Below are 26,699 nucleotides of genomic sequence, written 5' to 3'. Positions count from 1 at the left end.
GCTAGGTTGCAAAACGAAGGGGCTGCTTGGGTGTTACTATTGGGAGTCATGAATGGAGAAGAATATAAAGAGGAGTCCTGCATACCACCACTATTCAGTGTCTTCCTAACATTCACACATCACTCAACATGAGGAGTAGGCTGGTAGCTCATGCACGTAGCAAGTCATTCAAGCTCTTCAGGAGAAAAGACTGTTTAGCCTGAGAAACTATTTTACAGAGATTCATCTATCCTCCTTCACCCCTCATCTGCAAAAGTGATCTATTGATTTATTTTTGTATTGTTGGGGTCATGGAGACCATTCTTTGGCCAGTAAGAGGGGGGTTGAACATTTCTCATCAGAATTCATTCTTCTGTAGACAGATGCTCACCTGTTGCAACCACTTATTAAATCAGGAATTTTTTTTGGTTCAGCTCCTCCTCAGAAAGACTCCCCTTTAGCCCTCTGCCCCATTGGAATTAAATTTGTCTTTTTTCTGTCTGCTGAATTGCTTTCCTCGTAAAATCTTGAAGCTGCTGTTGGAAATGGACCCAAAAAGGAGGCTTTCTAGTGAAAAAAGCAGAGCAAAAAATTGCATTTCATCTGCAGCTTTGTCCTTTTTACCTGTCCTCTTGCTCTCAGTCCTACACAGTGTGGTTGCCTGGAGTTACCACACTGCCACGTTTGACCTGGGGAAGTACTGAGATTACTTGGAATCAGCTTATTGCTGTCTAAGTGGCAGCATCCAGGAGTGATAAACAGCTCTTGGCTTTCATCCCTGCTGCTAGAAAACTGTGTAAAAAAGCTGCAGCTGAATTACAAGGAGTAATAAGGTTCTAGAGAAATAACTTCCTTTTTCAAGGCTAAACAAAGTATTCTTTGCCCTAAGAGCTAATTTTCAGATAAGCAAAATGGGATCTCTGCTGCTTTTCAGTTTTTGCCTCCTCACAGGAAAAAATTATCAAGAGACCTTTACTGAATTAATTCTTCAGTGATTTTTTTTTAATCATTCAGAAGAGATTCTTTTTTTGAAGGACACGAGTAGTACCACCTGATACTACTCTACTATACACTACAGGAGTGCATAATGCTGAATATTCTGCAGATGACATGCAGCTTTACTGAGTAAATAGAAGGATATTAAAATTGGTACTAGCATCCTATGGCCTCAAGATTTAAATGTATTTTTAATGTATTATTTTTCCAGAATTCCAAAGTAGATTTTCCCTAATATTTCCGTTTCTAAGTATTACATTTCTTGAGTTTAGCTTCCAACTTAGTTGTTATTGCCATTTCCACCCCCTTTATTCCTGTCTCAGATATGTTAACTGTTTTTTGCAATCCTTATCCCCACTGAAAGCTTGCAGAGTTTTGTTTTGTTATAAAATAAAATTTTATTATTAATTTTTATATTATTTGGACTATACCAAAGGTTGTAGCCTTTAGACAATTTTCTTGGTGTAGTGGTCCCACTTACCTTGCTCTTTTTGTTTTACGTGCACAGTTTTTCTTCTTTAGCAGTCTTAACTTGATTTTGGCAATTGTTACCATATTACATTTTGTGGTAGCCAACGGATAGCTTTCCTATTTAACTCAGCTCTTCGAGGACATTGTGAACACTTCTCTCCTCATATACTGATCCATTAAGGTGTTTGAGTCTGAAACTGAGTTAGAAACCAGGATGTTGCAAACAGTAGTGCTGCTTTATGAAAAGTGCCTGAAAAGATATACCAGACATGTCCAAGTAAGTGTGGTACTGAAAAACTCCCATTCTGAGTCATTTGCAGGCTGTTAGGTTATACAATTCTTAGCACTGGGCTTCAGAGAAATTTCTTTGTGATTCTAGAAGGAATGTGTATTCCTCAGATATACCCACTGGTGTCTTCTTTGAATTTATATGAGGGGGAGGTTTTCCCCCTCTTCTCTTCCCATTAGACTTTCTCTGTCTCAGTTTCCATTTGTTGCTGCTCTCTTCTTCTGGATTTGATGACAGTTTTTCAGCTTTTTCACTGTGGTGAAAAATCACTGTGGTGTTGTACTGATCATCTTAAGGTAGGCCATTAAGGAGATGTCCGCTCTGACTACAAAAACTAGTTGAAAAGTAAAGGGAATAGAGAATACAAGAGAAACTAACTGCACTTACCAAATTGTTGTGAGAGGAATGTGTCCTGTTGGTTTTGGAATGAGTTTTGGAGTGCCTTTTCCATGTGTTGTGCAGAATGTGGACAGTAAAGGCATGCGTGAGCAGCGACTGGACATGCAGCGGCGCGCGGCCGAGGCGGGGGACGATGACCTCATTCCCTTTGGAGACCGCCCAACTGTGTCAAGATTTGGGGCCATCTCGCGTACTTCCAAAGCCATGTACCAGAACTCTGGGCCCATGCAGGCCATGGCAGTTCCAGGAGCTGCCACCAAATCCATCATTTCAGGTATGATCTGTGCTCTTGCATTTTGTTGACTGTTTTTTTGTTTGTTGCTATTTTCTTTACTTGCCTGGAAGACAAGCCCTCTAAGCTTGTATCTTGTCTTAGAAGTACAGCTGTGGTGTGTGTTAATGGCACTTAAAATAACTGCAGGTAGGGTTATACTGAGAAGACTGAATTCAGGACAAGGTTGCCACAGTTTTCTGAGATCACTTGGTCTGGACAAGAGGAGACTGAGGGCAGACCCCATAGCAGTCTACAGCTGCCTCCCAAGGGGTGCAGAAGGACAGGCCCTGATTTCTCTGTAGTGACCAGTGATAGGACTGGAGCTCTGTCAGGGGAGGGTTAAATTGGATATCAGAAAAAGATTCTTCCCTCAGAGGGTAGCACTGAACAGAGAATGGTCACAGCCCCAGGACTGCCAGAGCTCCAGAAGTGTATGGAGAGTACTCTCGGGTACAGGGTGGGATTGTTGGGGTGTTTGTGGAGGGCCAGGAGTTGGATTCTGTGGTCCTTATGGGTCCCTTCCAACTTGACATATTCAGTGATTCCATGACATGTTTGAGCATACAAGTGTATTTGTTAGTGATATGTTGTTGCTGTTTGGAAGAAGTTACTTTGTTCTGCTAGTCCCTCTGATAGGAAGCTTATTATAAATCTGTAGCAGCAGAATCCAGAAGCCTTGCACTTTCCCAAATACACTATGCAAAACCATCTTGATGGACTATTGTACTGCTGCTCTCCTGCTTTATGGGTAGCTGCTCTTGCACACTTAATGCAGCCATTGTCTCATGTACTGTTAGGCAAAGCAAAAAAGTAGAAGTAGTTCATTTCCAACACATCTATTTTCTAAGCACATGTATAATATGGCCTTCTGTCTTACTCCAAAAGAGTAAGAGTAAGAGACCTCTTTCTTGAGGTGCACTGCATAACCTTAAGAAAATATTGAATTATTATATTCCCCCAAACTTGCTTCTAGCTCTTTCAGGCAGTAATTTTTTAGACTTTATTACAAGTAGAGCTCTGACTTCCCTGAAAAGTTACTATTTAAACTGTAGTTACTGAGATATGTCAGAATTATCAATGAACTCCTGAGTCTTTTAGGAACTTCAGTAGTAAAAATAACTGCAATCATCATGTCTGTAAGTTTTGTTCTGTGTTTGCTCATCTGCCTGAGTATCTGAAGTCCTTCACAGTCTCAGACTCTGGAAGGCTGTCACAGACTGTTAGGCATACAGGAAGAGTCGTGTATTAGGCATTTGAGACTGGTCAAGGAGAGTATTTCTGTGTTCATTCAATCAAAAGAAATGTTCAACCTCTCATAATTAGAGGACTGGCCTTTCTTCTTCTTCTCTGTCTAGTTTTGTGTTGGGTGAATGACTGAAAGGGTGATTTTGTAGTAATGCAATGTGGTTTTCTTCTGTTCCCTGGTAGACTACAGTCCTTATGAAACCCACGGTGGCTGGGGAGGCTCTCCATATTCTCCTCATCAAAATATACCTTCTCAGGGACGTTTCAGTGACAGGTGGGACTGCTGCATTTTTTCTTTGCCTTGCTCTAAATTTTCTCTATTTTTTTTCTGTGCCAGTGGAGTAAAGATTTTTTTTTGAAATCTCCTTGTTTTCCAATCCCAAAGGGAGAGGCTGTCCATGTCAGATGTGGCTGCTCATGGGAAGCAGTTGCCCTCAGCTGAACGGGAGCAGCAGCTGCGCATGGAGCTGCAGCAAGTTGACCATCAGATCAGCCAGCAGACCCAAATGAGGGGGCTGGAGGTTGGTACCAGCGTTTGGAGCAGCACTGGGGGGTGGGATGGAGGGAGATGAGGCTGGTAAACCTTTCAAGGGCTGACCTTTGTAGTGATACTCAGTAGCAATACTTAATCCTGTGATGCCAGGCATCAGGGCTGTGGTGCAAGTTCCAGCTTTTCTGCTCAGCAGCAGAAACTTCTCTGCACTCCACATGCACACCAACACTATATTTGAATCTGCAGTCTGTGCTTAGTCTTGCTTGCTATCACTCTTTTTCTCTCCCCCTGTGTTCAGCTCTACTCAGAGGCAAACTTGGGGCATAGGAGCCTGTTCTTCTTGACTTTACTGCTGCTGGACATGTCTAATTTTATGTACAGAAAGCCATGAGCTTCATCTGTTTCATGTTTGGCTTTGTGTTTGTACCTGTTTCTTCCTAAATAGCACAAACCACAAGAGTCAAGAAAGTAAATATGTAATACATTTAGCTTGAAAAATAAAGGTTTAATACTTTATGGCTCTTTGCTTAGAAAAAATGTAGCATAAGGAAAGATGAAGTATGTGTTTGTAAAAGAATTAATGAGCTGAAATATTTTGATTTTGTGAGACAGGAGAAATGTCAAGCTATAATGAATGAATAGTTGTAGAAAGCCTTAGTTAATTTTTTCCTCTTAGGAAAAATCAGTAAATATTTACCAGAAAACCGTTCTAGGTACTTTAGCAACTATTTGTGTTAACATTTTCCCAGAAGAAAATGCTGTAAGTAGTGGAGAGCAGCTTCTGCTGAAGCTATGGTTAGTTAAGAAGACATGTTACAGAGGAGGGTTATTGCAGCTTAGTTTAAGAGCTCACAATTAAGTCACAGCAGTAGTTGCAGTAATATGCATTTGTTAGTTACTTGAAACATAGCTTGTGTTCTTGTGCTCTTGTTTGGGAATGAGAGGAGAAAATGTTTTCAGTCTTGCATGTCTGCATTTGCCATAATACAAGAGTACTGGAAAGTTGCAAAACCTGTAAGTGGCCTTCTCCTGCTGATCATTATTGTGATTGTGTCAGTGTTAAGTCCTACTCAGTTGAATGTTCAGCCTTGATTTTGGCATAATATGAATTTTGAAGAATTAGTTATTTTGATTAAGAACAGCTTTCAGTTTATCTCTTATGTTTAAAGCTGCATGTAGATGTTGGAAATCAAGGAGTCTTCACTGGTTTGCCTACTACAGGGTTGCAGCAATCAATTCAGCCAAAGCATGAAGAGCTAGATAATTTTGCTTTTGCATTGTATGAGCATTTCTACTTAAAGACGAGCCAAATGCTGGGTTGTGTGGAGTACAAGATGATGTGTTTAAATGCAGAGCCCACACTTGCAGAACTGATTCACATGTGTTAGCAGAGTTTTAGAATGGCTGACATGGCTACTGCTTTTAGTAACTTGCAACTTTTGAATGACCGTAGTCACTTGCCCCTCTCTGTTCCTCTGTTTCCTAATGTGGGTCAGTAGAGACCTACATATTGACAGCTACATCTCTCAAGATGATGTAATAGTAATTCTGGCTCTGCTGTAGAGTTAGATAAATTCTACTGCTGTAAATAAAGCAGCAGATTTGCTTATCTGCAGGTTCTTTTGTTGAACATAGTGCTCAGAAGAGAGTAATGTTTTTGTTCTTGGTCTTAGTCTTGGTTTTGAGAAGGGAGTGACACATGAAGACAACACATGCAAATTTATGACAGCAAGAGGAGTTTAATACTGCTTGTTTAAAAATTAAAATACTTGTCCATGTCTACAGAAACATGTTGAAATTTGCATTGGGAGTGATTTCAATTGGGATATTGTGAAGTGTGGCCTTGGTTTTGCAAACGAGCAGTACTCTGGAATTCTGGCCTTGGAGCTCTCTGTGCTTGGTGTGCTGTGTGCTCAGTTGTGTATGTGCTTGGCTTTATGCATTTAGGCTGTTAGTAACAGGCTGCTGTTGCAGAGAGAGGCGACTACCCTGGCAGGCCAGCCACAGCCCCCACCCCCACCTCCCAAGTGGCCTGGGATGATCTCAAGTGAACAGCTGAGCTTGGAGCTACACCAGGTGGAAAGGGAAATTGGAAAGAGAACCCGTGAGCTGAGCATGGTGAGTGCTGGGGGGCTGGGAGGCAGAGATGCAGTGCAGAGCCCTGAACTGGCTGCAGCCCCTTCACCCTGGCAGAAAGGCTCCCTGCTGGATGCTCACAGCTAGAGTCATCCATCTTCCTCTTCACCTCTATTCTTCAAAACCTCCTGAGGAGTTTCTGGAGTCTTCTTCACGAAGAAGTTTAATGTAGCCTCTTTAAATGTTAGTTTGTCACCATTTGAACTAAGTGTGGTGTTGACTTTGATGGAAACCAAACTGTCTCCAAGGTCCCTGTGCCATGAGCTCTATAAACTGCTTTAACATAGGAGACATTGTCTGCAGGTACAGGCTAGTGTTCAGGAGTCTGTGTGCTGTTACAGTCTGTGGCCTTTGCTTGTTGTTACAAGGATCATCCCTTCCTTTTGGGAAATACTGTGTCCTGAGAAGATGAGCATATCTAAAAGTCTGTTTTTGTCTCATGGCTTTTGTGGGTTAAACTGTGACTGCAATTTACAGGCCTTCTTCATCGTCCCTAAGGAATGAAATCTCCAGTTCTTTCAACACACTCTTAAAGAGTTTTTCATCTGTCCTTTCTTTAAAGGAGAGCCAGTCTTCATTGGATATGAAAAACAAGCTTGGCACCACTAAACAGACAGAAAATGGACAATTAGAACCACAAAACAAGGTTCCAGCTGAGGACCTTACACTGACATTCAGGTAACATGGGCCTTCAACCTGTCTGTGTAACAGGAGCCACTTCTTCAGGGCCACTTTCCTCTTGAATAAATACTCTTGTCTCACATCAGCTATGATGAGGAAGCACCTACTAGACAAAGAGACTAAAAATCAAGTTTTTATAGTGCAGGTATGATTTAAGGACCTCTCTAGCTGTGGAGTAGGTGAGTGGAATAAGACTATATAAATTAATGGAACAGAAGACTTGCAGAGAGGAATCCATCTGGTCATTGGGTGATTAGTTGGGAGAAGCAGGAGTTACACAGCCACCACAAAAGAAATCTTTATCTGCTGTTTTGGTTTCATATAAAGAAATCTCCCAAATGTGCAAGGTATTCCATCCTTCTAATGTTTGTGATGTGGATGTTGTCTAGGAAGGCACAGACTTTGAAGCTACATTCACTTTCAGCTGTCAGTAGTGGACTTTTATCTGTGTAGATGCTGGGATTGATTTCTGTTCCCATTTAATAGTTGGAATAAAATGGTTTTGGGAACGCGGGAAGTCTCTACAGCAAGTATTTTCAAACAGCCACAAGCACCTATGTGTATTCAGGCCAGCACTGAAGAGAGAAGCTTGCATGCTTACATAACTTCATGTGAGCAGTTTGGAATATTAATTATTATTCAGAATGAGCATTTTCTGAATAAATGCATTATTGCTGATGAAGTCTGTGCCTTCTTTTTATGACCAGTTCTAGAGTTTTGTGTTGCACCATCAGATTGACACCTCCTGAGCAGGAACTAGTTTTTCCATATGGTGCTGTGAAAGTAATGAAATCAAAATAACTGTTTATATTTTTGAAAACAGAGGGAGGGAAATATAAATTATTATTAGGTAAGTTAAATATTCTAGAATATGTACACTGAAGTCCTCTTACTTAGAAATGAAGGAAACATCTCATTAATTGCCTCTTTCCACCCACTTCTCCCTTCTCTTCAACTTCCCTTCAGCAGTGATGTTCCGAATGGATCAGCTTTGACCCAAGAGAACATTGGGCTCCTGTCAAACAATATGGCATCTCTGAGCCTGGCAGAGGACCCCGAAGGAGGAGGAGATGGCCATGACTCCCAGCGAGGGGGAGTGACACCCACATCTGCTCCATGAAGCGAGGCCAGCACACCCTGGAGCTCCTTCTGCTGGGGTGGCAGCAGCTTCCATCGGGTGTTTTCTTCCAGGGATGATTGGATAAACCCAGGAGCAGCAGTAGTAGCAGAGCAGCAGGTCCAGAGGCAATGTGCACAAACACAACTACTAGAAACAAATCCTGCACATAGTTCACATTAACGCATTTTTTAATTAAAAAAATGAAAATTAGCAGTATCTGCAAGCAATTCAAATTAAATTTGTTTTTGTTCTGTGAATGAACTTTATTTTAATAACTTTGGACGCCTTGAATCCCAGGGCTTAAAAAAAAAAAGATATTATATATATATACTCTGTTTGATTAATTGTATGATCTTAATGAAGTAGGTTTTCTTTTATTTTGGTATTATTACATACCCAGTGCATAATTCCTTATTTACCTTACTAGAGCAGTTTGGCCACTTCCTTGTATGATTTAAGGGTAAACAAGGAATGAAGGTTGGAGAGTAGCTGTGAATTGCAGCGTCAAAAGATGTGCAGCAGACTTCATCTTAACACAATTCCTCCCATTGTGGCCAGGAACTTAACCTGAGCTTCTTGCTTAAATTGCTGAATTTAAACTACAAATGACAGAGTCTTTGCAAAGGTGTGGTCCTTTTCAAAGGCTGGCGTTATTTAAGGTCTGTGTGTGTTAGAATCTGACACCTGAGTATCAACCTGCAGTTTGTCAGGGCTGCAGTGAGTCCACCCTGGATTCCTGTTCCATGGGGGAAGAATTGCACTGAAGGTGCAGCACAGATCTTGCCAGAGTTATTGAGAAGCAAATTTTGCCTGATAGATTTAATACTTCTCCAAGTAGATGCTTTATGGGCATAAGCCAGAGAAGCAGTGTCTTTTGATATTTTTTTTTTTTAGATTAAAGATTTTGTTCTTGCTGCACATTTTTTACTTTTTTGGCATATGCTGAGGTAAGATCCTGGATATGAAGACCTCTTGAAAATGATTTTTCAAGTGCTGCTCCCTGTCTACCTTCTTGGCCTGTCCTCATTATTTCTTTCTAGGTTAGACTACTAAGTGGGAAAGCACTGGTTATGTAATAAATTACTGCATTGCTTTGGTTGGGTAAAGCAAGAGTTAATAAATTTTCTTGGGTTTTAGTTTTCTTTCCTTAACCTTAACTCCTGCTGAGGTTCTAGCAACCTTGGGCTAAGCTTTGCATTCATCATACTGTTAAATAAAACAACAGGGGGGTGGGAGGGGATACAGTCTCACTATTGCCTACCAGTAGGAGAGTCCAAACAGAAGACTCTTTTGAGTAGCAATTATTTAATTTGCCCAGTCAAGGCACCGCGTTTATATACTATTTCACATTGAATTTGATTATGCCCTACAGACCTGGCTGGTCAAGGATTTGATACACATATTGGCTTGGGATTCGAGCTTTCTTTTTTATTTAAATAAAAATTTATATATAAATATATATATACATATATACATAGTTATATCTGTATATATATTGGGTATGTTTTAAGAATTTTTTCGCATGAGCGCAGCTGTTGTGATCAAATGTCTGGGAGGTAGAAGCACTGAATGAAAATAAAAGCATTTTTTAGCACACCCCCCCACACTTTCCATGTGTCTTAACACTGGTTTATTTCACTCTTAGTTGAACTTTGGCCTCTTAATTGCCTGGAGTAGTTTGAAGCTTGCTTTTTTCTAATGCCTCTTTTAACTTTTGGCAAAGAATCAACTTTGCACTGAAACAGCTTCATCTCCCCTTGTCCCTATCCATCTGTATCTCCTACTTGAAGCCAAGCATTCCAGCCACTCTCCTTGGAGCTGAGCAGAACTGGGGTGATGCAGCTGGGAGCCTGTCAGGTCTGTTCCTCCCTTCTCAGCTCTGGGCATGAGGAGGATGAAGGTCTTTTCCTGGCTGCCTGCTTCCAAGTCACCTGACACAGGCCCTGGGCCCTCTCATCCTTCAGTACAGAGCACCACCCTCAGGTCAGCCTTCTCCTTAATTTTAATTAGTTTGCTCCTTCCTGCTGTGTCTTTATTAACACAGGGAGCTCATCTTAGTCAAGATAATTAGTGCAATATTCTAATCTAGGAGGACAAGCCCAGAATGTGCCTTTTTTTAACTGTAGTAATTGTGGGTGTAAAATTAATTTTCAAAGATGGTTGTGATAGGTTGGACACTACAGATTCATTTGTAATACTAGGAAGAAAATCTGGAGGGGCAAAAACCTCTTTACCTTTTATTTCCTGGTTCCCTCACCAAGTTAGGGATTATTCTTTTCTCCACATTTTCTCCTGGAATTCTTCAGTAAGCACTATTTTAGATTGCTGGCCTACATATGATGAATGCTTCCAAAATCTCTGGATTAGAAGGGGGACCTTACTGGGATTTTTTTTCTCCTTCATCCAGCTCTCTGTGCTGTACTTTGTGCATAATGTCCTTGTTGTGATCAATGTGTCCAGGTGAATGCCCTGTTTGTCCAGAATTATAGTTTGGCTTGTTAAATAGTTTACTTAGTATCTACTAACGGTATTGATTTTCAACTTTGTTTCATCCCCTCTTCCTCTTACCCTTTTTCTGCTTTTTTTGCAGAAGTTTAGTTGATTAAACAAATAAAACAGCAAAATGCAGTGCATGCTTTTAAGTTTTTTTCTGGAAATTGCACCTGAAATGTTCCAGTTTTGTGGAAAAACTGGGAAACCCTGGGAGACAGCTAGCTCTGTAAGTAGTGGCAGCATTGATGTTTACAAGCATGAAAATGTCTGGAGTGACTCTGTGTCTTCCTGCATTCACTCCTGTAGCCCATCATTGTCCCAGTTGTACAGGAATTCTGGCCACCTCAGTGAAATTGGTCTTGGCTGCCAAGTGGTTTAGTTCCTTCTGTTGGGCAAGAAGCAGCAGTATTACCATGGTGTCAGGGCACTGCTGCATCCTTTGGTAGGTAGGTTAAATTTTCTGCTGCACCAGACAAGTCTTGATATTTGGGTTTCAGCCAGATGGACAGCATGGACAAATCTTCAGAATAGGAAGCTTCAAGTGGTAGGTTAAGCTTCAGTGTGTCAGTGATTCAGTCAGTGTATAGATGATGTCTGTTTATTCTGTGGTGTTATTTCCCTCCTTCTGTCGACATCTCATCTGTCTGTCCTGTGACCTAGTTCATTTTTCTTAACAGGAGAAGTTTAAACTTTTTCTTCTGCTCTTCTTGCATGCTGTCCTTTTTCAGAGTAGGACTTCTTTTCTGTAGATCAGAGCACCTTTCAAGCTAGCAGCACTTTTATCCCTGTTCTTCTCAAGTTCTTCTCTCTGTAGTCTTTTCTGAGCCGTCTCTCCCCTTTTTGTGTCTTTTTCTCCTGTGGCTTGCCCATCCACCCTCCCTGATTGTGTAACAGTGACAGCTTGCTGCCTCAAAACAGAGCATTCAAATGAATTCGCTTAGCCAATAACTTCTGTGAAGTTGCCTTTTCTAATGGTGTTATTACTCAGTGATGCACAAATGTGATATTGCCCCTACTGGTAGGCAAACAGGGGATCTGTATAAACATGGTAAACTGCTGTTTTTCTTTAAAGGAGAGCCAAAGACTTGTGCTTTACACTTTTTTTTTTTCCCTGGTGTAGCCATTTTGATTGTCAGACATTTGTGTAGGGTATTGTGAGTTGACTGTATTATCCTAATAACAGTTTCCAGAAGTTAATGATTGTCAAGCCTTGCCCATGCATTGAATTGTGGAAAATCATTCCATTTAGTCAAACAATTTGCAATGTACTGAGATGTATTTGAGGTGTTGTGATGTGTTTTCAGTCTCTCATGTACTCTCTCAGCTGACTGAATGGCTCTTTTAGAGAGGGAGAAGGAACATAGAAATGTTATAATCCAAGAAGCCTTGTTTTTAAGTGTTTCTAAATTGAGTACTGATTGAAAATTTCTTCAGTTACAGTAAAAGATAAATCTGTGTTACAAATGTGACTGACTTTTAAGTTCACTGGGACTGAAAAGATTTGTGAAACACTAGCATTGCATTAAATTAGATGTGGAAGAACCAAACTTGTGATGATATTGTCTCTTGACAGCATGGACTGAGTAAGGTGGGGCAAATTTTGTGCTAGAAAGGGCCAGGAGTGAGGCTTTTATTGATAATACAAGAAAGCTGCTGGCATTTCCCTTCCTTGAGCTACTCAAACTCTCACAGACTTCTTACTAAAGTTTTCAGGTTCAAAGAGAAATCTCTTAAAGTCTGAGTAGCATAAACCCTCATTTCCACTGCCATTTTTAATTTTGAACTATAACAAAGCAGACTTACAGAATAGTTATCTGGAAGACCCCCCACTATAAACTTTCTTTCCTGGACTGGCTCTTTCAGACCTGCTTTTATGAGAAAGAAGAAATGCCATGCCAGTGTTCATGAGGCTCAACAGTGGGAGTGCCAGCCAGCTTCTCTGCTCAAAAATGGGAGAAAAGACCCAAACATACACAGTGTGCAAGTTTTTGTGCTTGTCTGTGTGTGTATGGAAAAGTGATTTTGGTCCTAGGATAGATAGAAGGAATAAGAGCAATGCTGCTGGGGCATGATGTTACCTTCATATTCAAATTTTGTCATCATTCACTTTCCAAAACACAGCCTTCCATTCCTGCCTCCTGGTATTGCTGATTTGAAAACAACCAAAAAAAAGTTAGCGTGTCAGCCGCTTAATTTCTTGTATCACAATAAATCAATTTCCCTGGGAGGAAAAGGAGAGCAGGAGTTTTTGAGTTGCCTGCATGGTAATGGAGTTGTGAACTGGAAAAACATCCACCTTGCTTGAGTAAGTGTAAACTGAATTTCTGAGTAAAAATAAAGTAGCTCTTCTGAGCCACCTTTTGTGTACAGCTATGGTGCCAAGAGATGGGTGGTTGTTATACAGATTATTATGTGGCACAAATTGATTTGCTCTCAATTCAAATAGACTCTTAAAATGTCAAAAACTTCATTGGGAATTTTCATTTCCATAGTGAACTGTTACAAACTGCATTATTTTATCTTGGAATGTCAGGGGATGACAGGCTAAAGTTAATCCTAGTTATACAACATAAGAAAGGGATGTGGGGAAATGTTGTCCCAGCAGTGTCCTTCTACAGTTAACATGTGGCCTTTATTCTTCTGTAGGAAGAAGAATGTAACTGCTTAGTGTTGTCACAGACTTCAGAGCAATTCTTGTGATGCAGGTAGAGCCTTGGTTAGCAGAGAAAGGAGAACAAATTTAACATTTCTTTTCTTTATAATTTTATTTCCTATTGGCAAGTGTAATATTGTTCCATGGGAAGTATGGCAAGCCAAGAGGCTGCAGCTTTTTTTGAAATTTCCCAGTATAAAGAGCACATGGCAATGTGGATTTGTCTGCATCAGGAACATCACAGTCATTTGATGCTTAAAATATGTGGCCATAATAATCAAAATTGGATTCCTGTAGCTTAGTAATGTGAGTAATTATCTGATCTTTCCCAGGCAATCTTTGCAATCCCAGGAGTTTGTGTATGATTTTTAGTGCTAATTGCAAGGTATTCAGCAGTTGGGAGGGTTTAGGTGCCTGACTTCATCCAGCAAGGCAGCTTTCCTTGGATATACTGGTTGGATGTTTTCATATGCCAGGAAAGTACTGTTTTGAAGATCTGCAAGTTTTAGGAAAACACAATTGTCCAATTTGAAAAATACAGTATTAGGAGAGACAGAAGCAACAGGTAGTGCAGTCTCTGGAAATAAAAAACATTAGACATGATGGAATTACATGTAAAATGCATATGGGGTAAATGTATCTGTAAGAGGAAAAAAAATATTGTGGAGTATTTGATGCTCAAGAAACTATTTGCTTCTTCATAATGTTAAAAAGATTTCGTTAATAGTTCTGTGGCAGACAGTACTCACAAGTCTTTGGCATCCAAACCAGATTGTATATCAGATGGATCCCACAACTGGATGTGTGCACTGACCTCTTTATTTGTAGCTTTTTAAAAAGAAATTTGGCAGCAGCCTTTAATAAATGCATGAAGCAACCTGAAAGGAAGAAACAATCCCATTCACATCACAGCTGCTGCACAGCTCACAATTGGTTCATCTGCAGCTTTTCCCAAGTGAAGCTGATCAACATGGGCAAAACAAATCACTTTGAGAGTTTCCAGTAATTTTAAGGAGTTCCCATTCCCCCTTCAGCCTGTGCTTGCTGTGTAAGCAGCTTCCATGCTCAAAGGATCTTTCCTTCAAGTCAGCTTAGCAGCTGTTCTGTAGCTTGGCTATTTTTCCATATTTTCTCTAACTGGTAGCATCGTGTTAAGCTCTTCCCCTCATTGTATTTGTTGCTATGGGGAGGAAGAGGTGAAGCAAGATGTGTGAGAGGAGGGAGGAAGAATTGTGGGATCTGTATGACAGCTTCCACTTCTTTGAAATCATCTACTTCCAGTTGTGGGATTTCTCGATATGTGATTTTTTTGTGGTTTTTGTAAGTCTCATTTTCTTTGCTCTTGTTAGTTCCTTACAAGTCTCCCCGAGACATTCTGCAGTCATTATCACCTTTTTGGGTGGAGTTTATTTTATTTTTTTGGGTTGTTTGTTTTGTTTGGTTTTTTAAATAACTTTTTAACATTGGTGCATATATGCTTGGGATAGAGCTCATGTAATTATCCAATCGTATTGATTGTATGTGATTGTGCCCTGCAGAGGTATATTTAACAAAAAATAAAATAAAGGATAGCCTAGGTAATAAAGGAGACCATGACATTTGTTGAGTCAGGTTATGAACTATTTCTTAAATTTATATAGGATCCCAGACAAGTGAAATTCCATCTGCTGTTTTCATGAATCAATGCTAAACAAAATATCATTCATTCTCTCCTTGTGTTTTTCCTTGCTTTTCTTCTGCTGTTTTCTTCCTTTCCTGTTTCTCTTTGCCATAAACAAAAATTCTCAATCTTTCATGGGAATGGCTGGCTCTGGGTTGATAATGTAGATAACTATTGTTTGTGGCTATCAAAACATTCACAATAGGAGTGGAGATGAAGTAGAATGTACGAGAAGAATTCCATAAATTGAATTCTTTGCAAGTTCAGAGAAATTACGAAGTTTTGTACATACAGGCCTGGTTGTGGGGGAGATGTTCAGAGGTCCATGGGGAATTGCTGTGTCTTCTCCAGGAGAGGTTAGGTGCTTTACTACCTCTTGGGGGAACTGAGATAACAAAAGGAGTAGAAGAAAGTTCTCTATATCCAAGTCTCTGTGCCTTTACTCCTCCAATATACTTTTTAGACTTGACAGAAAAACCTTTTAGGTACTCTGCTGAAGTAGGACAGAATGCATTGAAGGAGGCAAAAGGCAAGAGGATCCAGAGATTTGAAAGTCAGTATTGGTCTTCTTTATTTAATTCTCAGACCTATAGAGCCAACAGTGTCGCTTTTATGTGAAAGAACAAGGGAGTGGAGACCTACTGTACATGAATGGCAGTTACATAGGAAAAAAAGTTTAAATGCTATTTCTTCTTCCCTCTTCTCCTTGCTTTTCTCCCTCTTTCTCCATGACTTCACCTCGCTCTCCCAGAATATCTGAGGGTCCTTTGAGCTGCAGATTGAACAAAAAAAAAAGTGGAAAAGTGATTCATTATGTGGTTTGTAAATAGCTGGAAATGTCTACAAGGTCTTACCTGCTTTTCTGTCAACATTTATATTAAGTGATAAATTAATGAAGAACACTTTGAAGTATCTCTTGTTTTCTGTCTGGGATGAATGTACATTCTTCTAAATTTTGTGTGAGGGCTAAGACTGTTGGACCATCTGACTAAGCTTTTCATCAGCTCAAGGTATGTGTTCTGTGCCAGGCTGGAGCATAGGAGACACCAAATAGCAGAGAAGCCACATGTCTCCTGGGTTTGGTCTGCTCTCATTCTACTCTCTTCAGCCACCTGTAAACAAAGTGGCTCCTTCACCTGGTCACCAGAAGTGAACAAGAAAAGATACTCAAAATAATCAGGTTTCTTTAATTGCCCAGAGTGTACATATTTTAAAATCAAACCAGACCCTTCAGAGCAAGGAGTGAGCAGGATTTGTCTAATGTTGAGCCTGGTTTGGAACTTGCCTTAAAGTGAAAGTAAGTTTTGCTCCACGGTCTGCTTTGTGGTTTTTAGTCTTCTCCTTTCACACCTTTTTGTGGTCTTTAATAAGTCATTGTCTCTAAATCTGAAACTGGATGAAGGTGCTGCTTCACTGAAAAACTGACCTTCTACTCCAGGGCAAGCAGGGCCTTCTGCCCCTTGAGTTTATGCATAATGCTCATTATCTGGGCACCATGGAGCAAGGTAAGGTGTGTTTTGCTGGGCTGAAGACCATCACTGCTCATTTTTAGGCCCCCTCACACTTCCACACTTAATTGCTGGAAGAGTCAAAGCATTCAGTGACTATAAAGGAATTGTATTTAGTGGGAAATCCAGCAGAAAACTAAGTTTCAGTTGGTAATGGTTTCCTTACCCTTTCTCCCACTAGTCTGAGGATTCAGGGTCCTCAGGTAGTGACTCACTTCAAAAGGAAAAAAAAGAGCTGAATTTCAACAGTTGCTGCTTTTAAAAGGAAGATCTGAAGCACTGGAGAGTCAGATCCCTCTGGAAGGAGGTGGTGGGTGCTCTGCATCAAGAGAGATTGGGGAAAACTTGCTGAGTTTCTTAATGTGGAAAAGAGGAGAGACCAGGCTCAAGTGGATGGTACCTGCTGGAATTTTTGTCCCCTTTGGATATGAATAGCAGGACAGAAAGAATGTTGGAAAGACGAGCTCATGAGATTGCTTGATCCCATCTTGCTCTGTGAGTGCAAGAGTCATTTTCCCTGTGCATATCCATGAAACTCAGCTGTGAACACCCAAAGCACAAAGCAAAATTAAGGCAATTTATGTTCCTCCTCACCAATCAGGTATGTTTAAGAACTGTTTCTTTCCAGCTGGGATGTGTTCAGTTGTTTCTGTAACCTCCTTCCTCCTAACTGTGAACTCCAACTCCCTGAAGACTAAAAATGTGGGAGAGACTAAAACCAAAGTGTGATGCTTTATCTGTCCTGCCACAGGCTGCCAGGCTTTGGTGCTTGGTTTAGAGCCTCTGATCTTTGCTTTGGGTCTGGGAACAGCAGCTTTGGGAGAAAAACAGCCCCTGCATTAGAGCAAACAAGGCATCCAACAGTTTGGGTTAACACTGGCCATCCTGGGGGCTTCCTGGATAGCTCTGCTCAGATGCAAATGCTGGGTTGTTATTGGAGCTAAACCAGCCATGAATGACCACTTACATGCAGCATTCAATAGATAGATGTACTCAGCTACCCTGGAATAAATGCCCTGGGAGCTCTGTGGGATGTGCATGGTTGTTTGCTTTTGGTTTTACTGCTTTGAGCTCCCTCTGAGCACTGGGTAAATGGAAACCTGTGCTTGGGTGTCTGCCTGGGTGTGGAGCATCCCTATTCATCTGAAAACCCTGGGATCTGTGAGCATGTCAGTTACCTCAAAAAATTAACCCAGCAGCCACCTGAAGTAACAAGGTGCAGTATGTGAGTCCTTCCTTTCTCATGGAGGATATTTTTTACATTACCCTTCACTTCATCTCCACAATCTGTCCCATTTAACTAGGTCCCATACTGATACAGTTAAGTCTTTTACTTAACCCCAACCAGTTTGCAATTGCATTTTCTATTAAGGGAAAATGTTCCTCTCACTGGAGGCTCAGCACCTGCTGAACCAGCCTGCTCCTGGGATTTGAAATTCAGGGAGCAATGCTGCAGGGTTTGTGGAGCAGCTGCATCCTGGATCAGAAATGGTGTTTGGTCCTGCTCACTACTCTGCCCTGGGAATCTGGACAGGAGCTGGGGAGCTGCTGTTAATCCTCAGCTTTCCAGCTGTGTAAGTGAAAGGTCACAGAATATCCTGGACTGGAAGGGACCCACTGGGATCAGAGTCCAACTCCTGGCCCTGCACAGACACTCCAACAATCCCACCCAGGGCCTGAAAGTGTCCCAATGCTCCTGGAGCTCTGGCAGCCTTGGGGCCGTGCCCATTCCCTGGGGAGCCTGTTCCAGGTGAGTGTGTTTAAGATGGGATGTGTTTGAAACTGCAGAATGTGAAGTGGGGCAATTTCTCCCAACTTGTGTCTGTTCAGGAAATGGGATACAGGTGACAGGGCTTGGGACAGATGGAAAACATTTTGCTTAGCTACAAGATCCCAAAATTATATCTACAAACAGCTTTATATAATATATAATTTTTATTCAAACTCTTGAAGGGTTTGAGGTTTTTCTTGTGGGATAAACAGTTCATTTTCTGTTGGCAAAAACTGAGGGCATGTGGCACTCGTGTGGGGTAGGTGGTCAAACTCTCCCTTGTCAGATTGAACTTTAAAACCTCTTTCAAACTAAACATTGCCTGTTTTTTCCTACTCTTTGCTTAACCTTCGGCAGCTGGTCATCAGCCTTTGGCCTTAGCATCCTACTCCCCTCCCACCATCCCCTGCTGCTGTCTCAGCTCTGTTTGAGCACAGAAATCCAGTGGGGAAACTGCTTTGGGCTCAAGCAAGGCTGTTCTCTCAAAAATTTGCATTTACCTCCTAAAAGCAGAAGGCTTGGAGGTACAAGGGGCAGGTAAGAAAAACAGATTGCACACATCTTTAATTGTTAATTAATTCCTTGAAACAGCTTCTTTTCCCTTAGTAGGAGCCTATGAATTTTAGCTGCTGCCAAAGTGGCTTTTTGCTCTATTAGAGAGTCCTCCCACCCTAGGTGTCATGAAGGCTGGCATTCTAAATTGTCAGGCTTGGCTTATCCCCAGCCTCCAGCAGGCATGGTGTGGAGAGCAGTTAATGAAGTCAGGAAGCCCTGAGTAATTGCTGGCTGCAAAAAAGCACTGCTGGTTTGCTTTGGAGTCAGGTTTTGGGGTGTGAGGCAGCGGGGAAGGTTTCTCAAGAGCCTAAATGAATCTCAAAATGGTTTGAGCTATTTTGTATTAGCTGGGCTGTGTAGCACAGTGCTTGGCTGCTGTGGGACATTCCTACCACTACCAGTAGCCCCAGTAGGTTCAGTAGGGTGGGTGCTGGGGGTCTGTAAGGCCAGTTAACCATCCTGTCCTGCAGCCATGGAAGAGTGGATGGAAATGGTGTGTGCTGGTGAGAGCCCAGCCATGTTGCACAGCAGCCGAGGCATCGGGGAGTTTCTCCATGCTTCCCCAGAGCCTTCTGATTTGAGCTGAATCAGCAACTTGTTTCTTGGCTTTCTGCACTTTTTGTTGCTTCACCCTTGTAAGAACCTTTTCTGATTTCTGCATTCCCCCTGCCAGTAATCCTTTTCAGGCAGTGCTGTTGTGGGACTACTTTTGGCATCCTTCCAGATTGACACATGGAGTGCATGTCAGTGCTGCAGAGGAAAAGGGAGCATTGAAGAGCTGTGGGGGGAGGAGGAGTGGGTTTTGGCCAAATTTTATGACAAAGAGCTGGTCTAAGAAACAGCAGGGGCTCTTGCCTGTAAGAGACAAGATTGGATCTGTCAGATGCTGGGTCAGCCTTAATGAATGGTAAAGTAGATTGAAGGTGTTAGCATAAAGTCCTGTATCTTCCCTGAACTGATGGAGTCAGGGCTTTACTGCAGAGTAAAAACAGGGAGTCTTTCTCATTTAATGAGGACAGGGTGAGGATGGAGGTGCACTCCCAAGTCATGTGCTTTGGCCTTTAAGTATGAAATTAGATGAGCAGCACTTGGTGTGATGGCAAACACCACAAGCTGCTTCTGGCTTGGCTGAGGCAGGTGTTTGTCCTGTACAGACAGGGTCAGGACATGGCTTTCCCTGGAGGGTGAGTGAAGTGACAGGCAGGGGACCATGGTGAGGTTGTCCTTTCCATGGTGGGACTGGCCACAAGTGTGTCAGTGCTGCTGGAGCTGCAGGACCAAGTGTGGGTGAGGGAGGGCTGCTGCAGGCAGTGGAGGGCTCTGCTCCTGGCCCCAGGATTGCACACTCTGGAGTGTGTCTGGCTTTTGCTGGCTGCCTTTTCCTGTGGGATTGAAAGGTTCAGAAGCACAGCACTTCCTGGAGTGTTTTCAATTGTCTTAATATTTTCCTTTCTCTTGGCCTGGGTGTTGTTTTTTGTTTGTAATTGGTTAACTTCCCTCCCTTTTTAGTTTTTTTTTTCCCTTTGTGGTGTTGCATCTGTCCTAAACCTTTCGCAAGATGATCTCTGTGTCATTACCAGCGAGAGCTGTGGCCATGGCCTGAGTGAGTCCCTCTTGTTTTGCTGTGCTATCACACAGCCTTGGGCTCCAGACAGTCTTGGTGCCAGATGAGGTAGTTTCTGCTTTTGCAGAGGAACAGATGAAGTCATTGTCTAAAAGCCCAGGGAGGGTGTTGTGGAAGAACCCAGAGGTCTCCTTCATCCCAGATCAGCCTTTGAGCCTGCTCCCATTTTCCTCCAGCAGGTGCTGGCCCACCAGCACTGGAAGATCACAGACATGGAGGTCACCAGTGCTAAATGCAGGTGACTTCTAATTTAGTTTCTCAGAAGGCAATGCTTGGTAGCCATGGCAGTGAGTATGTGGGGGCAGGCAGAGACTTACCCAACTTAGACACACGTTTGGAAAAGTGCCCTGTAGCAGGCAAGACCTGGGCAGGCTGCCAGCCCCTCCCAGTAGTTGTTTCCCAAACTGTTGTGGCTGTGGTGCTTGAGCTTCCTCCCATGGGGTACATACACAAAGCAGTCATGCAAAGGGCATCTTAGAACCACAGCATGCAGGCCCTGGGATGGCCCATGAGGCCTTGCTGCCAGAGCTGGTGGGAGATGGGATTTAGGAGGAAATTGTTCCCTGTGAGGGTGTGAGGCCCTGGCACAGGGTGCCCAGAGAAGCTGTGGCTGCCCCATCCCTGGAGGCATCTGTGGTCGGACAGGGCTTGGAACAATCTGGTCAAGCAAAGGTGTCCTTTCCTATGGCAGGGGTGCAACCAGATGATATTTAAGGTTCCTTTTAACTGAAACCATTCTGAAGTTCAGTGTTCTTTAGCAAAGGGGAAAATATAAATTATCTCTCTCTGGCTGGAAGATTTTCTGAGAACTGCTTTTGCTGGAACACAGTAATTCCCGTTAGCCTGCACTCTTTAGGTACCAAGGACAACCAGTTTGCATTGAGGTGCTATGAACTTTGGACAGGAGTTGTTATGATGTACCAGCTACACCATACATGCTTATAAAGTACATTTTTTGGGAATTAGAGATGCTCAGTCCACGGAGGGACCAACTTCCTTGGAGGCCTTTTCCTTATCACCTTTCTTCTCTGCCATATTATTTCCTACATCAATAACTGTTAAGTTCTGTAGAGCTGAGGTGAGCCTGGCAGGGTCCTTACACTTGTAGTCACCTCACTGGCCAATGGGGAGGACTCACAAGTTCAAATCATCCATTTTGGTACAAACTTGTCAGGGCTGAGCCTGCTGCTTAAAAAAGAGGGGCCCCAGGTCACTAGAAAAACACTGATTTCAGTCAGTATATTGCTTCTAAAAGCATTGTGTGCACGCAGGCAAGCCTGTCCTCCTGCTGTCTGTCTGTCCTTGCTTGTCCTGCAGGTGCAGGGCAAAAGGATGACTGAGGGGGCTGTGGGGCTGCTGTCACTGTGGTGCTGGCTGGAAGGGGCCCAGGGCCATGGAGCAGCACAGGTTTCACAGACAGGCTGTGTGTCTGAGCCCTGTCTCTGGTTCCAGGACAATGCATCTCCTCGTGCTGTGCCTGCTCAGTGTGTGGGGCCTGGCTGCCCCTGAGCACTACGCTGTGGAGGACATCTGCACGGCCAAGCCCCGCGACATCCCCGTGAACCCCATCTGCATCTACCGCAATCCCGACAAGAAACCCCAGGAGGGAGAGGGGCACGAACCAGCCAAGGACAAGCTGCCAGAGTCCACCAACCCCCGGGTGTGGGAGCTGTCAAAGGCCAACTCTCGGTTTGCCGTTGTCTTCTACAAGTACCTGGCTGACTCCAAGGACAGTGGGGAAAATATCTTCATGTCCCCCCTCAGCATTTCCACAGCCTTCGCCATGACCAAGCTCGGAGCCTGTGGCAGCACCCTCCAGCAGCTCATGGAGGTTGGTGGAGATTCCTCAGCCTTTTCTGTAGCAGGTCTGAAAGACAGGAAAGGTGATCATGGCTAATGGCTGCTCACAGGGTCTCAGGATTTGCCTTGGGGAGGAAATCCCAAGTTGGAAGGACATTAAAATTCATCTTATTCTACCCTCTGCTATGGGCAGGGACACCTTCCACTAGACCAGGTTGCTCCAAACCCTGTTTCTGGATTTGTTTAGATCCCAGCTCTTTCCCCTTACTCCCTGTTGGGATCCAGCATTCCTGGCTTTGAGAGGTTAGTTTTTATCTGGAGGAAAGGAAGCCCGTTTGGAAGGTGAGGGAAGGGAATGGCAACAGTTTGCCTCTTGCAGATTGAGCTAAGCTTTTCCTTACGTAAAAAGCAGGAAAAGCCATGATACCAAGTCATGCTGCAGATGAAGTTTTTCACATTCCTTCTCTCTTCCTTGGGACAAAAATGAGACACATGGGAGACCCTGCAGTCCACCTGACTTTCAGGGCAGGGGAGCCTGTACACGGGGAGTCACTCCCTCTACCTGTTGGCCCTATACTCAGGGGATAGTTCTCATCCCAGACTAAGAGGTAATTCTGAGTTCTGGCTCTTCTATGCAGCTAATTTAAGTCCCTGCCTGTCCTAGCACCATTCTCAATGCCAGACCCACTCACTTGCTGTGTGGGGTTTCATGCTGCCCATACCTTTTTCTCCAATGGGAGACCTCAGCTCAGAGGAGCCTTTCTCCCTGCAATGAGGAGGTGTGAATCAAACACCTCTGTTGCTGTCCTTACAAATCCTGCCTCTGGAACAAATAATGTTGGTGGTCTCCTATCATTATCCACACAGCCTGAGTGGAGCAGCTATAACCACATCTCCAAAATCTTCACTTGTGCATTCCCCTCTGGGCAGCCCTTCCCACTGAAAGGGGAACCTTCTCCATTGAGCCACCCACACCAGCAGTCCTAACCCCCCTATTCCCTATGAAATGGCTGGGAACACCAGGAATGCCTTACAGGAAACAGTGCCAAAAGAGATTCATAAAGAGCAATGGGCTGTGGGAGTTTCTGTGCCTTAAAGCCCTGAGGTTGGATAGCAGTAGAAAGATCATAATTGTCCTTCCAGCTGGCAGCAGATAAAAAAATTCCCTGTGCTGCAAAAATCTACCCTCAGAATGATTGCTACATATTCCCATCCCCTGTAAAAATAGATAAGATGTACCAGAAGTACTCAACAGGCCATGAGAATTCCTCCTGGGAAAGTGCAGCCTTTAGCATTTTCACAGGAGAGTTTAGCACATGTGAGTCCTCCCATGACCTGATAGGACCCAAGAGCTGCAATGCTCATCTCTGGGCTGTGGTAAGGGGTTATGAACACTGTGTTAATTTTACCAGCACTTAAAGGTCTTGGGCTGGTGATGTGTTGATTTTCCAAACGTTTGGGGTCCTACACACGTAGGGTGAAGCTCTGAGGGCCTGCAGATTTGTTGCTGTTGAGGCAAAGGCTGCACCACCATTTCCTCTGGGGCCCAGAGCACAAGAGCCTCCTAATGGATTCCTTGTTGCTGTTTGGCTTGTCCAGGTCTTTCAATTTGACACCATCTCAGAGAAGACATCAGATCAGATCCATTTCTTCTTTGCCAAGCTGAACTGCCGCCTGTACAAGAAAGCAAACAAATCCTCAGAGCTGGTGTCAGCCAACCGTCTCTTCGGGGAGAAATCTTTGGTCTTCAATGAGACTTACCAGAACATCAGTGAAATTGTTTATGGAGCAAAACTCTGGCCCTTGAACTTCAAAGTGAGTTTGAACTACTCAGGATTTTGCTTTTTTTGTTTGGTTCCACCCCCCACCCCCAGTCCATCCCTGTATTTTGCCCAGGAAAAGTGAAGTGCTCTGCTCTGGGTGTGTGGGACACCAGTGAAAGCAACAGGGAATCTGGGATGCAGCTCCTCTCACTTCAGCTCGCCCTAACCACAGCCATGTTCCACTCATCACACCTAAGCTTATTGTCCTCCCCCAGCACATACCCTTGTGAGCCTGTCTCCTGCAGAAGGAGTACAAAGAGGGGTTTAAAACCCCTGGCTTAACCTTTTTTTGGATCTCTTCCCTTAGGAGAAGCCAGAACTTTCCAGGCAGATCATTAATGAGTGGGTGGCTAACAAGACAGAGAAGCGCATTACAGAAGTAATCCCAGAAAGTGGTATTGATGATCTCACTGTCTTGGTCCTGGTCAACACCATTTATTTTAAGGTAAGAAAAACTAACAGAACTGGGGAGCAGCACACTTGCTTGGAGGAGACATGCTGCTCATGTTTGTTTTCCTCCTCTCCTAGGGGCACTGGAAATTGCAGTTCCCAGCTCCAAACACAAAACTGGATGTATTTCATAAAGCCAATGGTGAGACCTGCCAAGTCCCAACTATGTACCAGGAGTCCAAATTCCACTATGCATTCATTGCCCAGGACAAGGTCCAGGTGCTGGAGCTGCCTTACAAAGGGGATGATATCACGATGCTGCTGGTCCTGCCCAGTGCTGGGACGCCACTGGAGGAGGTGGAGCGAGAGCTGACCTCAGAGAGGCTGCAGGGCTGGATTGATTCCATGAAGGAGATGTCTCTCTTTGTCTACCTGCCTCGCTTCCGCATCGAGGACAGCTTCAGCCTCAAGGAGAAGCTGAGGAAAATGGGACTGGAAGATCTCTTCAGTCCGGAAAATGCCAGACTCCCAGGTGAGATGTGGAGATAAGGCAGTGCAGGGTAGAGGTGAGGGGGCAGCCATTCCTCCCTAGGCAGGGCAGTAGGTGCAGCAGCACACGAGGAACGAGCACATGAAAGCATTTCTGTGTTGCTGCGGTGGTGGACTCTCTGGTCAAGTCCCACTATGGACACTCAGCCATGCTCTGCAGTGAAGACATGGCAGCTTAGCAGCCAGTTGCACGTGGAGGAGGATGTTTTTGTTTTAGGGCAGCCATGCCTTCTGCCTGATCCCAGGCCATGGAGGATGGGAATGTGTTCTTTCTTGAGCTGTCTCTAAACTGAGTTTCACCTTTGTATATTTTTGTATTTCAGGTATCATTGCAGAGGGCCGCACAGACCTGTACGTGTCTGAGGCTTTCCACAAAGCCTTCCTTGAGGTGAGCCTTGTTTGGTGCCAGCGTGTTTTGCTTTTTAAAAACAAATATTAAAGGGGAAAAAATAGTTCTGAACCTACAGTGTTCAGTTCTCAGCAGTCTGGGGCTTTGGAGGGAGGCTGGCCTGTGTTCTGCGGAGGAGGAGGAGGGTGAGCCCTCTCCATGAAGCATAATGCCTGTATTTTAATCCCATCTTGTCTCTTGGCTGGCAGGTGAATGAAGAAGGCAGCGAGGCCTCAGCTGCTACAGCTGTCACCATCTCTGGCCGTTCCTTCCCTCTGAACAGAAAAATCTTCAATGCCAACAGGCCCTTCCTGCTTTTCATCCGGGAAGCTGCCCTCAACACCATCATCTTCATGGGCAGGATAGCTGATCCCTGCTCCTAAAGGGGCTGGTAGGGCCTCACTTCTCCCTCCTCTGCCTCAGGAAAGGGAGGTGGGGTATTGCCACTAAGTGTGGGCTGCTCCTGGGGTGCTTGGTCTTGCTGTTTGGTGCCAGCTGCAGGGAGGGACTGCATCCAGCTGGGCTGTCCCTGCTCCTCCCTGCCATGTCAGTGAGGGGGCTCATGGGTCACCTCACTGTCCTGTCCTTTGTGGCAAGGAAAGCTGAATTTCATCTGGTACTGGTATTTTTGTGGCACCCAAGTCCAGCATTGCTGTCCTTCCTGTGCCCAACCCTCTGTAACTCTGATCACTTGGTTCATTAAAACCTATAGATCTGTATGTAACAGACTGCTCTCTGAATGCACACTTTACACTGAGCCACTTCCTAGACTTATTTAAATTCCTCTTTTCCAACAAATGGGGCTCCACACTGGAAAGATGAGTGGAACAGCAGCAGCCATAAGGCTTGTGCTGGCTGGGCTGGAACACCCTTCTGCAGCTCCATGTGGCTGGAAGAGCTGCCAAAAGCTGTGCCCTGCTTGCCAGCAGCCCTGGTGTGTCCTGTGTGCCCAAGTGCTGGGAGTCACTAGTGACAGCCTTGCATAGCCAAGGCTTTGAAACTCTTTTTTAATGCTAAGATTTCATCTAACAGTTACTGTAGCAGCAGTGCCCACGAACCACGACAGTACCCAGGTAAGGTAACCAGTACCTGTAGCTTTGATAAAAATAAACTATTTCATCTGCAGGTTTAGTCCAGGAGCTGAGGTGTCCTGGCCTGCTGCCAGGCCACATGTGATCAGACCTCTTGTCTTCTCAGGGTGGCTGTATTGCTGTAGGACCTTTGGCAGGGCTGTCCTGAAGATGCAGATGTCTCCATTTCAGGCAGCTGTTTCAAACCAAACAGTGAAAGCACAGGTCCTGTCCTCAGGAGGTGATGGAAGTGGTGTGTGCAGACAGTGGGGTGCACTGCCCAGTGGGCCATTTACTCTGGATTTTGTAGGACTAGCAAAATATCCCCCTTT

At 43.8% G+C, this 26,699-nt stretch overlaps 1 protein-coding gene across 2 annotated transcripts in view; it reads left to right on the top strand.

The window, feature by feature from the left end:
- Nucleotides 1-26,016, top strand: part of LOC132077146 (roquin-1-like) — a 55,686-nt gene extending 29,670 nt beyond the window's left edge. The window contains exons 15-25 of one of the 2 annotated variants that reach the window (XM_059478641.1): nt 2,198-2,408; nt 3,837-3,927; nt 4,039-4,174; nt 6,094-6,264; nt 6,845-6,960; nt 21,800-22,178; nt 23,747-23,962; nt 24,278-24,415; nt 24,499-24,892; nt 25,233-25,297; nt 25,507-26,016. In XM_059478641.1, the coding sequence (XP_059334624.1) occupies nt 2,198-2,408; nt 3,837-3,927; nt 4,039-4,174; nt 6,094-6,264; nt 6,845-6,960; nt 21,800-22,178; nt 23,747-23,962; nt 24,278-24,415; nt 24,499-24,892; nt 25,233-25,297; nt 25,507-25,680 (2,091 nt within the window). In that variant the 3' untranslated portion in view covers nt 25,681-26,016. Of the gene's footprint in view, nt 1-2,197; nt 2,409-3,836; nt 3,928-4,038; nt 4,175-6,093; nt 6,265-6,844; nt 6,961-18,572; nt 18,706-21,799; nt 22,179-23,746; nt 23,963-24,277; nt 24,416-24,498; nt 24,893-25,232; nt 25,298-25,506 lie in introns of those variants that run through there. The other variant, XM_059478640.1, reaches the window with a different exon arrangement.
- Nucleotides 26,017-26,699: the final 683 nt, after the last annotated feature.

The sequence above is a fragment of the Ammospiza nelsoni genome, chromosome 9 (genome assembly GCF_027579445.1).
Source record: "Ammospiza nelsoni isolate bAmmNel1 chromosome 9, bAmmNel1.pri, whole genome shotgun sequence".
NCBI lineage: Eukaryota > Metazoa > Chordata > Aves > Passeriformes > Passerellidae > Ammospiza > Ammospiza nelsoni.
Note: the sequence above shows the minus strand (reverse complement) of the source record. Positions and strands in the feature narration are given on the sequence as shown.